At 37.9% G+C, this 14,622-nt stretch overlaps 3 protein-coding genes across 3 annotated transcripts in view; 2 read left to right on the top strand and 1 right to left on the bottom strand.

Moving 5' to 3' along the window:
- Positions 1-8,347, top strand: part of LOC108120146 (box C/D snoRNA protein 1) — a 142,159-nt gene extending 133,812 nt beyond the window's left edge. Inside the window, exon 3 of the mRNA XM_017233673.3 lies at positions 8,336-8,347. The gene's annotated coding sequence lies outside the window, so the exon portion shown is untranslated. The remainder of the gene's footprint in view (positions 1-8,335) is intronic.
- Positions 326-2,628, top strand: Mks1 (Meckel syndrome, type 1). Its single transcript, XM_017254369.3, has one exon. It carries the CDS (start codon positions 404-406, stop codon positions 2,582-2,584), a length of 2,181 nt encoding a protein of 726 aa, XP_017109858.2. The 5' UTR covers positions 326-403; the 3' UTR covers positions 2,585-2,628.
- Cpr11A (Cuticular protein 11A) lies at positions 3,115-5,827 on the bottom strand. The gene is made up of 4 exons (XM_017254370.3): positions 5,691-5,827; positions 4,784-4,998; positions 3,989-4,168; positions 3,115-3,903 (listed from the first exon to the last, which is right to left on the bottom strand). Exons 1-4 carry the CDS (start codon positions 5,700-5,702, stop codon positions 3,543-3,545), a joined length of 768 nt encoding a protein of 255 aa, XP_017109859.2. The 5' UTR covers positions 5,703-5,827; the 3' UTR covers positions 3,115-3,542.
- Positions 8,348-14,622: the final 6,275 nt, after the last annotated feature.

Raw genomic sequence — 14,622 nt, forward strand, 5'->3', positions numbered from 1 at the left:
GCACTCGCTCTTCGAGAGAGTAAAATCCACAGGAAAAACGGGTTTCTTTACAAACAACAAAGTCAGCTGTTTTAAGGACAAATAAAATTTTAAATTAGTATTTACATTTAATTTATAACAAAATATTTAAAAGAAATGAACTTAAACTGCTGGCGCCTATTGATTAGAGTTGCCATATTCGGTAAGAGCTTGATTGAAACAATCGATATCAACTATCGAAAGCTCGTATTGGTGCTTACCAGACGAATGACTGTAACTACCACCACTAGTTTGGCGTTGCCATGGTAACGGTTTTTCAAATAACGAAATGAAAGAAACTATAAATAGTAAACAAAACAAGGATATGTATTTTTAAATCAAGCAGGCCTTGAGATATTAAAAGTCAATTAATAACGTATTAAAAATGATGCACAAGGGCAAGGACATGAAACGCACTGGAGTATATCGTGTGAGTGGCAACATTGCAGACTTCCAATTGCTTCTGAAGCTGCGACACATCAGCGAATGGCTGCCGGTGCCGAAATTGGAGTACAACGGAGCCCAAGGTACGGGCGAACAGCCGGAAACAGACGAGGACCGCTGGTCAGACTGCCTCATTCATATACCGCAGGACGATGATGTGTATGGCAGTGGACGGAATCGCATTGGGTATTATGGCTGTTACTATAGCTTTCCCAGTGGAGGTGGCAGTGCCAGCCACCCCGTCACCGCCATGGTACGACGGCGCAAGAGTCCCAGATCCCCCAGAGCTATAGAGGCGCCGCCTGAAGTGCGGGCGGAGGAAAATCTGAAGAAGCAAGAGAAGGAGGATGAGGCGGAGGAGAAGAAGGAAGTGGCGAAGAAGCTTCCAGCCATCGAAGCGCCGGAGTCTCACAAGGACGGATCCCATGAATCGCAAGAGGCCGTCTACCAGGATCCGCAGAGGACTTCTTTCCCCGAGAATAGCGCCGATATGTTCTACGAAAGAAACCGAGAACTGTGCAATGGAGCCATGGCCTCCATTTGCATATCCTGGCAGCAGAAATACTTCAGTCACCCGGAACTTCAGCGCCAGCTTGCCGATCTGGGTGCATGTGCCTCCAAAGCCCAGAAGCGCTATCATAACTGGGCCCTGGAGATACAGAATCTGCAGCAGCTGCATCTCCAGAAACTGGAGCAGCAACGAGAGCGTATCCAGGAAAGAGAACAGGATCTGGAGCGAATGCGAGTGCGTCGCAAGCCGCGGAAAACACGACCGCTGAGACCTCGTCCTGGGGTGACCGCCCTCACCACAATGCTCGTCAGTAATGGATTGTCGTCGGCCAGCACGTCGGAGGTTTCGCTGGCGGATGACCCGCATTTTGCGGCTAGGACCTGCCTGGTTTACACCCTGGTGGATGGTGATTCCGAGGACATGCTGCCCCGGGAGGCCCACGATATCAAGAGCAAGGGCCATCAACTGATGTATGTGTACGCCGATTTGCAGCAGAAGACCCTACTTGTCACCCTACGGTACGATCCTGTCCAGGGCCTGCTCTATGTCTACCCGGACTTCAGTGCGAGTGCCCAGGATCTGGACTATGTGGTGGTCGTTGAGAGGGAAAACGATTGCCGACAGTTGTATGCTTATGGTTTTGAGAACGCCACGCCCTTGCAGTTGGTGAAAACGGTTGAGAATGTCCGGCAGGATGGGGAGGAGTCGGAGACAGATTCCGAGGATGCCGAGGACCTTCCAGGCGATAGAACGGCCTTGGAACTATTGGACTACCATCAGCGTCAGAGGTTGGATGCCACGGAGTTGCGTTACCTGCTCCATTTCGATATGCCGCCCAAGCGGATGCGCCGGATCTGCGTGCTCCTGGAGCTGCAGGAGGCCCAGTTCTTTGAGCGTCCCAACATCCATGTACGATACTATGTGCAGCCGCCGCAGCACACCCTCTGGGAGTCGTCCATGGGCACCGGCGCGGACGATCCCCTGAGAGGATCGACTGCCACATGCCGGAACGCGGGTGACTTTCGGCTGGCCAATCTGGGTCACTGCTGGCAGGTGACCCTTCTCTGCGAGGAGCACTACCAACCCAATGAACTGATGCACATCTACTTTGAGGTCGTTTCCATTGATTTCTGGCAACGCGAACGCTGCGAGGGCTATGCCCATTATTCCTGCTCCTTGATCTCTCCCTTGACTAGCGAGACCGTCAAGATGCAGTGCATCCGGCCACTGGGCAGCTGGTTGGATTCCCTGAATCGTTACTTCATTGGCGGTCGGAAGCTCTTTGACTTTGTCTCGTACTTCGATGCCCAGAATGCTGAGAAGGATATCCACAATCGCTTGAACTTGGACCCCGGCAGGGCCATGAGGAGCACTGGCTACCTCGTGCTCCATGTCCAGAAGTTGCAGCAGCGCCACGTGGAGAATTCGGTCGGGCAGCTACAACTGGATTTGTGCGACAGCTCCACCGAGGCCAGTGGTTCCGACGAAGATGCCAAGTCCGGCTCGATGACGGACACCGCCAGGGCCACCACTCTGGACGAAGTGATGACCGCCTATGTGGAGGCCAGGGAGAGAATAGAGTCCCTCCTGGGAAGAGCCATAGAAGCTTAGTGGCAGCGAATTCTAAGAACCAACATCGAATTACCGAAGTATACTTCCAGGCTTTCATATTAAATTAAGAAATTTTTTTTAAATTATAAAAAACTTTTTGTTTTCTAAAGTTTTAATGCAGTGTGGTGGGGAATTCCTGTATAAATCTTTAAAGGTGTTCCTTTTAAAAATCGGATGTGAATTGGCTGAGATATAGCTATGGACATGGACCATATATGAAAATCCAGCATTTTGCAGGGGACCCCCCACAAAAATATGAAAAATTTTGAAAAAATATTTTGTATCAGGATTTTGATGCAGAATGACGGGGAATTCATCCACAAATCGTTTGAGGTACTCCGCTCAAGAATCGGATGAGAATTGGCTGAGCTATAGCTATGGATCTGAGCCACATTCGAAAATCCCGCGTTTTAAAGGGGAACCCCACAAAAATAGACGTATCCCTAAGAAGTCCTTGCTCTTCTATAAAGCATGCTGTTAGGCATAGGTGCTGCACAAGCCCCAAAGCTAATAAATACAAGTGGGGCCCATTTTTGATCGTTAGTTTAGCCATTTTATTTACTACTAATATCACTCAGTGTATATACATAGATTCGTTTGTGTCTTTTGTCGGGTTTTGTGTGTGTGTGTTTGTGTTTTTGTTTTTTTTTTGCGTGCGTGGGTGTGTGTGTGTAGATACATAACATATATGCGTGTATATAAGGTATAATATCATATATAAAATTGTGCTCCGTGTATAACACTAAAAAATGATAAAAAAAAATTTCGCTAGCTCTGTGATTTTTCTTTTTTTTGTGTCTTCCATGTTGGTTTTTTTTTTTTTCTTCCATTTTTGCCGGTTGTAATTGCACTTAAAAAAAAAAAAACTAAATACTTGCAGCTGGGAAATCGGGAGGTTTTTTTGGGGGAGGACGGGTAAGGGATAGGTAGTTGGAGGGGGGGGTATCAGGTCACAAACTTATGCCACGGGCAGATATTGACGGGAGGGCGTCACCAGGGGCGTCTTTGGGGCCTGGTAGTTGTAGCCATTTCCGCTTCCGTAGTAATCATTGGCAGCACCGGCACCGGCACCAGCACCAACGCCAGCTCCGGCTCCAAAGCCAGCTCCAACTCCGCCGTAGGGAGCACCGAACAGCTGTCCGTTGACGCCTCCCTGCTGGGGCTGGTAGCTGTAGTCGTCACCGCTCTGGCCGCTGCCCCTCAGGGGTCCCTGGTCGGAGTCGAGGGTCTGCTGCAGGAACTGGAAGCGGTTCTTGTTGCCCAGCAGGCTGCTGGGGTCCACAGTCTGGCGCTGTCCAGCAGAGGCCAAGGGCTGGGGCCTACAAATTAATAGTTTTATTTATTAAAAATATTCTAATAAATAAAACAAGGACACTGGGTCCTGTTTAGGAAGCTAAAACTCACTCGGGAATATCCAGATCCAGTTCAGTGATGGGATGGTAACCGAACTCATCGGCGGTGTAGCGGGTCTTGTAGCGCTTGCCATCGGCGCCAGTGAAGGAGTAGGAGCCGCTCACCACGAAGGTCTTGTCGTCCTTGAGCTTGCCCACGCTGCTGACCTCAATGCCGTTCTGGGTCTTCAGTCTGTTTAAGAAAAGGGATAATATATTTAATAAAATATATAGTAGGATATACCATATAATATTGTATAAAAGAAGCTAAGTAGTTACAAAAGTTACTCTAAGGATTAAAAAGAACAAATCTTTATGGATCTGTAGAACTATTTATATTTTATACAAAGATTAACTTTTTAATGCTTTCCAATAATATTTTCAAAAAATTCTGCTATAAAGATTTATTTTCATAGGTTCCTTATAATTTCTCTTCTATTCGAAGGAATTATCTAAGGATTAGAAAATGAACTTTGAATAAAGCACCGAAGATCAATAAAATATTAAAGATCTTAAGTGGAAGAAAGGTATAATATTATCATGTGAAAAACTCTAGACTCTAGTGTCTAGATTATCCTAAGAAAAAGGTATCCCTATCCATCCCCTATCATCCTAAATCCTTTCAAAGTTTGAAATACCTTTTAAAAAAAGAACTAAATATCCTAAATCCTATTTTTATCCTATAAAAATCTACGTCGTTTTCGGGTAATATTTTCCTATTTCATACATATATGAAATATCCAAATATCCTATAATCTATTATATAGATTCCATATATATAAAATTTTCTAGAAAATAAAGAACTCACTGCAACTTGAACTTCTTGCCGGAGTTGTAGTTGGTGAGCTCCTCGGTCTTGGCCTTCATGACATCGCCACTGAAGTGCACGGCTGGCTTGTCGTCGTCGATGTCCTCGGGCAGGGTATAGATATCGCTAGGATTGTACTTGAACAGATCCAGATTGCGATCTGTCAGATGTTTGACATCGGCGGCCGCCAGAGCCACGAAACCCAAAAGAATCAGCTAAAAAAAAAGGAATTTCAATTAGAAATCAATAAAAATAAAAAATAAATCTTAAACATCTTAGATGAAAAAAAAATTCATTCATTCAAAAGATACAAGTGTGGCAAAGACAAAGCCATTAATAGATGCTCCACTTGTATAGCGTTTAAAAAAAAATCGTTTTCGAATAAATCACTGACAACTAGCTGGGTGCTTTAAATGTTCAACGTTTCAATTTCGATTGGGTTCAAATTTTAAATATACGTATATGTTTTTTGTAGATTATTGTCTTTAGTTTTTTTTTTGTATGAATATAAAAAATGTGTGCATTAGCGGGCAATTAATCAAAGTCGCGCGCGATTCGCTGGCGTTTCTGGTCGTCGTCGTAGTCGTCGCCGTGTCTCGCGACGCGTTTTAGCCGTGATTACTGATTTATTTGATTTGGTTTCGGGCCGAGGCACTAATCATAATGGTCTCCAACCGTTTCGATATTTGTCATTCGTCTCTTTTGACGTCTGATCTTCATTCTGTCAAGGTGACTTTATATTTGGTCTTTTGGCATATATATTTCTTTAAAAAATATTTATATGAAACTTTACTAGACACTTTTTTTTTCTTTTAGCCGGTCGTCACTTTCACTTTTGATCCTTTCACAAAAAAAAATACATACTATTGTTTATTGGTTTTTTTTTATTTATTTTTTAGGCACTTACAAAACTCTTCATTTTTGTTTTTTGTGTTTTGATTTTTGGTGTGTGGTGGTGGCGAAAAAAAATTCGAAAACGAGGATATTGGTATCTGCTGAAAGGGGGACTCCTCGATCGGCCTGTTCCGATGCTCTAAGATTCTAGCAAATAAATACAAACGATGCGACTTCTTGTTTCCTTATATATGATCTTAGTCAAGCGGCTCTGCTGCTGCGACGCCGGCAGAACTAGGAACCGGACAACGAACTGAGTCTCAGCCAGCGTCTCGGTCGGCGTTGCACAGTGGTATCGAATACCTGAAAGGTATATGGTTTCAAAGAGAAATGGTGTTTGGATAACTATTTTAGACATTTTTGGATAAAAATAGAATTTCTTAAATTTATTTCAATAATTACATAATGTACTGATTGATTTCAAGTAGTTAATACAGTGAAAATGTATTCTTGCAGAGGTTTCTTTCGAAGAAACTATATATTTACAAAAAAATATACAAAAGTAACCATATAATAATGACTTTCTTGATTATTATTAAGAACTTTTTGCATAATGACTCACAAGAACTAGTTTAAAGCACATTTATTTTAAAACTTGTATTAAATTTAAGGTTTTATTAGTTAAGCTTAAGAGAATTTTAGTTTAAAAGTATCTAACTTATAGAGTTTTACACTAAAAACCCTATTTTAATAAGCTAAAACTGTGTCTCTTTTTTTAATATCAATCGTAGCAATGAAATATCCAATATCCAAAATATTAACTGAACTTTTCGCAACAATAAATATTAAAAACCACTTTCCATATTCCCAGACATATAGTTATACCCAAATAATAGTAAATAACCCCACTGTATGACTTGGCCACTTAACAAAGAATGAGAATAAAAAGCCAAAGTTTGTCAACTGTCCGGCCAAAAAAAAAAAAGATTGGAAAGACTAGTGGGAAGAGGTGGGGGATTAGCCCAGTAGAGGGGCCCAAAGAATCATCAATCTATAGATCGGAATACCGCTGAACCATCGCAGATGTAACAGTTTAGGGCCTTTGGATTTCTGGGAGGTAGGGAGGGATTTTTAAGATAGACTGGGTGGTTCGGTGGATTGATACTTTTTTTCTCGATTCGATTCTCGAATGCGGCTTTTTCGACTTTTGTTGCTGACGGAGACTGATCGCAGCATAGAAATCTGGTTTCTGGGCAACAAAATTAGAAAACCGCCATCATCAAATTAGCATACACGTTTAATGACGGTTTTTTTTTTTGTCATTTTTTCTTGAGTTTTTTTTTTCCATTTTTTTTTTGCTGTATGTGTGCATGTGCGTAAATTTAAATCGGTGTTAATTTTTTATAAAGCATGGAATATATATATATATATATATATATATATATGTTAGGAAAAGAAATATATACTAACTAGCGGTTGATAAAATATGCGTTAGATGGACGATTAACGTTTTTGGGCGACCAGTTTGTGGATTGAATCCGTAAGATACATTCTGCTGAATGAAACCAATCTTGTGGATGGCAAAGACATTGATGGCGATACTTTTGATAAGCGCTGAAGTGGTAGATCTCTCATAGCACATATCCATATAACATATAGCATAAAACTCATAGTCGCATATGTTAATGCATCAGGTCTCGTTCAGCCTTCGTTTAATTAGTCGTTCCGTTTCGATTTGGTCTTATCGAATTTATCAATTCTTTTTTTTGGTTCTTCTCAATTCTTTATTTCATATATTTATTTTTTCTATTTTTTTGAACTGGCGGATCAGTGTCTGTTGGGGATTTGAAGATCGTACAGGGTCATCGGAGTTGATGGGATTTTTCGGTAGCTTTTCATCGTTTTGTATTTTCCTCATTAGCATACTTATTAGGGGTCACCCTAATGGCTCTATTTAAAAATAATGATTTATTTGTAAACGTTTGGCTTAAGGTTTTTTTTTTATTGGCCTTCACAATCGTAACTTAATTTAAATTAAATACTTATTATTTTAAACTGAAACATATCTTCAAGAGAACTTTAATGCTAATCTTAAAAATAAACAACAGACTTATTTTAAACCCGAAATGCTAAAAAAATAAACAAAACTTATTTTTAGTAACTTCCTTATCAAAACTTTATGGCTTTCTCAAGGAGAAAATCAACAAAATTATGATACTGGATTTTTTAATATATCCAGTAAAAGTACGACCAAAAATCAAGAAATATTACTTTCCCAACAAAAAAAAGGTAAATAAATAAAGCTAAATAAAAAAATAGAATAAAAATGGGGGAAAAAAGATAAGATTGAAATCAAACCGGACCGGACACGGAGCTCTAATGATAATCGCTAATGGTGCCTCTAATTTAAGTTTTATGCTTAATAACTTAAACGAATGCCGCACGGCATTCATTTTTCATCGCCACAGATGATGATTCTTCTTCTGGTCTTCAGCTCTCAGAAGACTCAGAAGACTCTAAAAACTCGACCTAATGGAAACGCTTCAACAGCTTGTCCAAGACAGCCTTGGAAAACTAACTGAAATCCGATTTTTGGCTCGGATTCAGATTCAGATACCGATTTTTTATGCAGACTTGATGCATACACGCCCTGACTTTGATGTCTCACTTTGCGGAGAAGGAGTGGCTCTTAACTGAGTCATCTTCGTTATTTTTTTTAATAGAATTAAAGCAAATCGAATTAAATTAATTATCATCGATGTGATTCCAGGTAAAAGCCTTTTCAGCTGCCGCATCAATATTCATTCTCTTAGCTTGAATTTTGCCATTTGCATAGCGAAAAGAAAGTGTTTCATTTGCCCGTGTCTTGTCTCTGAATTTTATTACTATTATATATATCTGTATCTATATATCTGCATATATATAACTCTATATATATACATCGTTGATTTCTTTGGCAAATTAACAGATGGAACAACTTGTTACGCAGGCCGCTTTGAAATTTTGCCGAATTCAAGATGCGAATTGGAGTTATTAAAAGGGTATTTTAGCTTTTAAAAAAGGCTTAAAAAAATATCATTAAAAGCAGTAAGAAGTTTAACATATAATGAAGTTTTTAAAGGATTTTTTTAGTGGTATAGTAGCCTAGGAGGATCCTAGGAACTTCATTAATATTTAATCTCATTTCTAGACTTTTTGGCCATTATTTATATGAATTCTACAAAAAGGCCCTTTAATTCCTTTAGAAAACTCTTAATTCTTACAAAACCAATATCAAATAAGCTTAATAAAATGTTTATTATAATTTAAGAGCATTTAAAAACCTTAAAACTCGTATTAATTCGTTTCTCTGTTTATTTTTCCCCGTCAACGCTTAACCAAAACAATAAAGAAAGAGCTGAACAAAAAATAAAAAAGAGTATAAAATAAATAAATAAATTAGCAATTATAAGGAGACAGAAACGAGATTTCCAAGAAACAAAAACATTCAGTTCTATTCCCCTTCTTTTATTTTTTTTCTAAATATTCTCTTTTTTTTTCTTGCCCTTGAGTTTGAAGCCGGGATTAATGATGTAAAAATTATGTAAAATGTGAGATTGATCAGGAAAACGTATCGACTTTATGAAATCAGGCCCTAAATTTGACTAGCATGACGATGAACGAATCATTAAATGGGACTTTGATTAAAGATGATGATTTAAGGCAATGGGGGGTCTTCAGTAGCCACCAGACTTCCTCTAAAAGTTTTGACCAAAAAAAAATAAGGTTCTTTCAACAATTCCTTGATCGATATTAGCGGAAGTTTGTCAGTGGGTCTTGAGAATATTCCATTGATGTTTTAAGGTCGATTCTATTAGATGTTCCAGCTTGAATGAATTTTTACTAAAAAATATACCAAATATGTTAAATAAATGATAATTCAACTAATTAATATTATAAAGTAAAGCTTATACTTTCACTAAAACCTTTTTCTCTCAGTATTCCATTTGAAACTTCTTATGATCTAACTTCTGATTAATTCTTATAAATATTGTGAACGAGCTGTATCATAACTTCCAAGTCTTTATGCTTAATTTGTGCCGGTTATTAGCTAAATTAAGACAATATCTTTCAGTGCATCTATTAATTGATTCATATGCAGATCACTTTATGGGCCCATCCTTATACATACATCTCGGCCATAAATCTGGATCACCCCCCATTCACACTTTAGTCCCGATCTATATGTGGACATACACAAAACCTATGCATATATTCTTATATTTTTTTTTTTGGAAATTTAAAAACTTGTTCATAATGTTGTGTCCGTTAATCCATAAACTGATTTGCATCGGGGCACATGCCACCCACTGGCCCCCTCCCGGAATTATATCATATCATGTATCGGTATCATTATTTAAATGAATACTTGTAGGTGGATGGATGACAACGCCCCTCGATTTCTTGATTTCGATATGGGTAGATCGGGTTCTTCGATAGAACATCCCCATAGTGTGATACGTGATTGAATCTGAATGGAATATTAAAAATCAGTTATGGCTGCACGTTCTGAATCAGTTAAGATCCAGTTGCTGGCCATAAATAATATCTGGCTAAATCATATTTTATGGCCAACTTAAGGAAATACACACTCGACTCGTCGTACGCTGGCCCGGCTACAGTGACCAAATATTGATTCTAAAATTCTAGCTCTCTAGAACCTAAAGAATAAAAAAAAAAATCACACACAGCCCATCCAAAACCAACTAAATCGAGTTGCGATCAGGTTCTCTGTGGTCTTTGACCGGTTATGCATATTCCTACCAAAAAAAAAAAAAAATATATATATATAAAAATAAGAAACGCTCCTTTTTATGGCTGTTTTCTACAGTTTATTTTATTTTTTTCACCTGTTTTTTTTTTGTCTTAATTTTTTTTTAGGCAAGGGTGGAGGGTAAGGGGATTTATTTTTTTGTCAGCCATAGAAATAAATAATCAATGCGAATTTGCATAGTTTAAATAGAAAGCTAAACACGTTTTGCTTTTACCCCAAAACGTAAAGTTATCTGTCCGTCTGTCTGACTTTTTTGTAGTTTCTGGCGAATTTGTATAATTAAGACCAGTTTTTTTTTTCTTATGTTCGATTTAGGGGAGTATTAAGTTCCTTTCAATATAGACAGATATCAGAGAGACAGTGCGGTATATAAATTATATTGAAACAGAGATTATTCAAGTGCGTCAGAAGTGCGTTGGAAAGTGGATTCTGCATTAATAATTTATGAAATTTATGGGTCTCTGGTTCGCTTTTTTTTCAGGAATACTAATTTAGATTTAATTTAATTTAATAATATATTTAAATCGTGTTCTAAAACTCTTTGCGATACCCGTTTTTGAAACTTGTTTAACCATAAACTTAAATAGGTGTTTTGTTCGAAATTTAATTTGACATGATTTTTTTTCTTCATTTTATTTTTGGCTTAAAAGCCTCATTGTTTGCTTTTTTATACTTTTTGTGCATTAAGTGCTCTTAAAGGCATTGTATTATAGGCCTTACAGTCGCGAAACTGGCTGTATTTTTGGTTAATTTATACTAGATCGAATACGAAAGATCTAGACAGGGCGTGACAACAAGTGCAGAATCGATATCCAGAATCCGAGAACCGATATAACGCATAAAAGTGTCACCATTTGAGGCCATCGTCATTCAATTAACTCTGCCTCACTAATTCCATTAGAATTTTATTGGGATCATAAATCTTTTCGAATCGATATCCGAAGACTTCAATAAAACACTGAAAGCCGAAAAGAAACTTTATTCTTTGTTGGACCGTCCAATTAATAGTTCGTAATCGTAGTACGACTTTATGACTTGTTTATTTAATAATTTATTTGAGTTTTCCGCAACGCACGGATCCGGTCAACGAAGCGAAACCGAAAAATCCAGTTTTTTAAGACGATTTTTCAGTTTTTTTTGGCTTGTTAGCATTTTGTGCGCACACTTGTCTAAAAATAGCTTAGAAAAAACCCCAAAAAAAACTCGAAAAATTAAGAATAATTAATTTTGAAGTTGGAAAAACAGTTTTGGGTGGCACTGGTCCACTCTAAACCCCCCTCAAGGGCACAAATTTTGATTGGGAACTATGTCAATCATCATGTCAGGAGGTCACTATGATATTTTAACTCTTTTAATAAGAAAACCTGTTTATAGTACGTACTACACTAATAGAAACATAAACTTTTATATCGCAATAATATTATCCATTCTAAGCTCATCCTGTTTCGATTGCATCGCTTCGATTGTTTTGTTTATTTTTCAAATCAATCATTTATTGCCTCAAACTCAAAATCAACAAGTTCTTAAATTGCTTAATGATCCACCGACTGCCCAAGCTTTCAATTAACTTGAAAGACAAATCAATCATTCGACTTCCCAGATTCGCATAAATCAGCTCTAGAGAGAGAGTGCCCCGGGTTCTATCCTCCCCAAAAAAAAAAAAAATAATAATTTGCATATATTTTTTATTGGCAGAAATAATCGGATCTTTATATTGTTGGCATAATGCCGTTATATGGGCTTTTTTCCGCCACAATAGACACCCCGTGGAGTGAGAAAATTCGATTCAAAACACTTGCTCTACTTCCAAACGCTTACAGCGCAGACAGCGCGACTCCAAGGAACGCACACAGATGAAGATACGGTCACACATACCGATATATTATCTCATCAGAGATGTCACAAGTTTGGAGCTTTTATTTTTCAAAAATAATGTTCCATCTTAAAAAAATATCTTAAAAGTTTTGTAAATAAAAGAAAATATAATAAATAATATTTATATTAAATAAAGAATTAAAGAAAAGCTTAAACCATCCCAGCATCTCAATTTAATTTAAAAAAAAATGTATGAGCGAGATCGAAATGTAATCAAGCTGGGGCCCTGATACCAGGTGCGAGTGGGATGAGGCGAGACGTGAGAGCCGAAGCGCGTGCGCGACTGTCATGACAGCTAATTATAAACGATGCCGCTCTCTGTGGTACAGTTAGACACACATTCGCCAATATTACGTATACGTACGAGTGTACGTGCGATCGCATGCGGTGTAGCTGTGTGGGTGACGCGTGCGGCGCATGCGCAGCTTTTTAGTCGATTGTTGTTTATTGTTGTTATTGCTTAATCAACCGATTTTTATCTACCGATTTTTAGCGTCGCGACTTTTTGTCTCTTATTTATTATTTTTGTATTTCTGTTTTTGCCTTACACATGTCTCATTTAATATTTAATGGCCCACGGTAACAGTCCCTGCGGCTGCTTCGTCTGCTTCTTCTTGAAGCTTGATTCTTTATCCCCCTTCTTCTCGTTCTTCCCCTCCTTTGTCAGAATCTTTAGCTTATTTAGCTTAGTCGCCTCTTTATTTTTTTGTCCATAAATTATTATTGTTTTTGTTGCCTTTATTGGTTGTTTTTGGGTCTCATCATAATTTGCACCTGCACGAGAATCGCACTCGCAAATTAGGTGCGTTTCCAGGGGCTCCCGATGAGGAGAGGGTGCGGTTCGAGGGGGGGATTCTTCCGAGAAGAGGAGGTTAGATCACAGTGAATGCAAAAAGTTAGCATTTATGATTAACACAACAATAAATATTATGTTTCTATCAATTAAGCAGAAATATTAGTGATCGCTTTACCAAATGGTTGAAGTTTGTGAAGGACCTTAGGAAAAATGAATCTTATATTTTTTATATTTTTCATAGAATATTAATAATAATGATAATCCTCCATAGACTTTCCTTATTCAGTGTTCTTTAGGTGTCAGGCTATAATATACACAAGCCCATAGAGAAGAAAACACGTTTGACCATTAACGACCACTGACTTTCATTAGATAGATGGCCAAAATCCAGTTCCCCTTCTCCATTTCTGAGTGGGTGCCTTTGTTGGGTAGCATCACCCATCGCTATACCCACAGACAGAGTGGTGAGCATCATGATACCCAAGTCATGGATCTATTTCTATTTCCATAGACATTTCCGCTTACTTAGGCGCAACAATTTAAAAATTGACAGCTCCGCGGTTGCCAATTAATCTTCCAAATCCAGATAAATTGCTATAAATGTCTTTCCTAGTCGAGTTCATAAATTAAATCAACTCTAAATTGATAAAAATAAAAACAAAAACAGTGAGAAGAACCAAAACCTAATACTGGTTCCTTTAAAAAGAATTAAAAAAAACAAAAACCGTGTGACGTGGGAGAATTGTGGGTTGATTATAGTTTTATTTAAAAATCGTTGACCCTACAAGAATTAGCCACAAAATATTGTTTCCTTGTAGTTTTAAGATTTTTTAATCCATTAGAGCATAAAATCCAACCTGTGCATATCTTTTCCACACTATTTTTATAGAGTATCAGCCGTTTCAAAATGCTAATCATGGTAAATTGTTTATTTTATTATGCAGTTGCGTCATGGGATTAATTAACTATCAACGATTTCGATTTTTACGGATTTGTTCTGCCTAATTGAATAGATCATCGCAAACGGTGAGGTGAAAGGTTCTTCAACAGTTCCTCGTTTTTTTATGGCTGAATATTGATTTGATTTTGTCGAATGCGGAAGCATTAAGCGATTTGTTTGCCTTAAACAATTGCAATCAATTATCTATCGATCGGATGGACTAAAAGCATTCATCAATCAGATAGTTTTTGCTTGCTGCTCCCACACACTATATATTTATTTATATATATTTGTAAATATTTTTGTTGCTCAGCCTGGAAGTGGAACTTTAATCTTCTTGCCCTAAAAAATATGCTACAGAAAAGTTGTTTTTTCTTAAGGGTTTTATTTTCTTATTGGTAAAAAAACAACATTATTGTATTTTCATTACTTTTTTCTTCTTTTATATTTATTGTTTTACAATCAAAGTGATTAATAATTGTTTAAAGCTTTTAATGATTTTTAAAAAAACGTTACGATTTGTTAAAAGTGGCGGGAAAACAAATTTAAACCATGTCTTAGAGTCCCTCGATAAGTCTATC

This window comes from Drosophila bipectinata, chromosome XL (assembly GCF_030179905.1).
Source record: "Drosophila bipectinata strain 14024-0381.07 chromosome XL, DbipHiC1v2, whole genome shotgun sequence".
Lineage (NCBI taxonomy): Eukaryota > Metazoa > Arthropoda > Insecta > Diptera > Drosophilidae > Drosophila > Drosophila bipectinata.

Coding starts and splice junctions, on each gene's coding strand:
- Cpr11A (XM_017254370.3), bottom strand. Junction 4,169..4,783: donor GGCAAGAAGTTCAAGTTGCA/GTGAGTTCTTTA, acceptor TTTCTTAAACAG/ACTGAAGACCCAGAACGGCA. Junction 3,904..3,988: donor CTGGATCTGGATATTCCCGA/GTGAGTTTTAGC, acceptor ATTAATTTGTAG/GCCCCAGCCCTTGGCCTCTG.
- Mks1 (XM_017254369.3), top strand. CDS start 404: ATGATGCACAAGGGCAAGGACATGAAACGCACTGGAGTATATCGTGTG.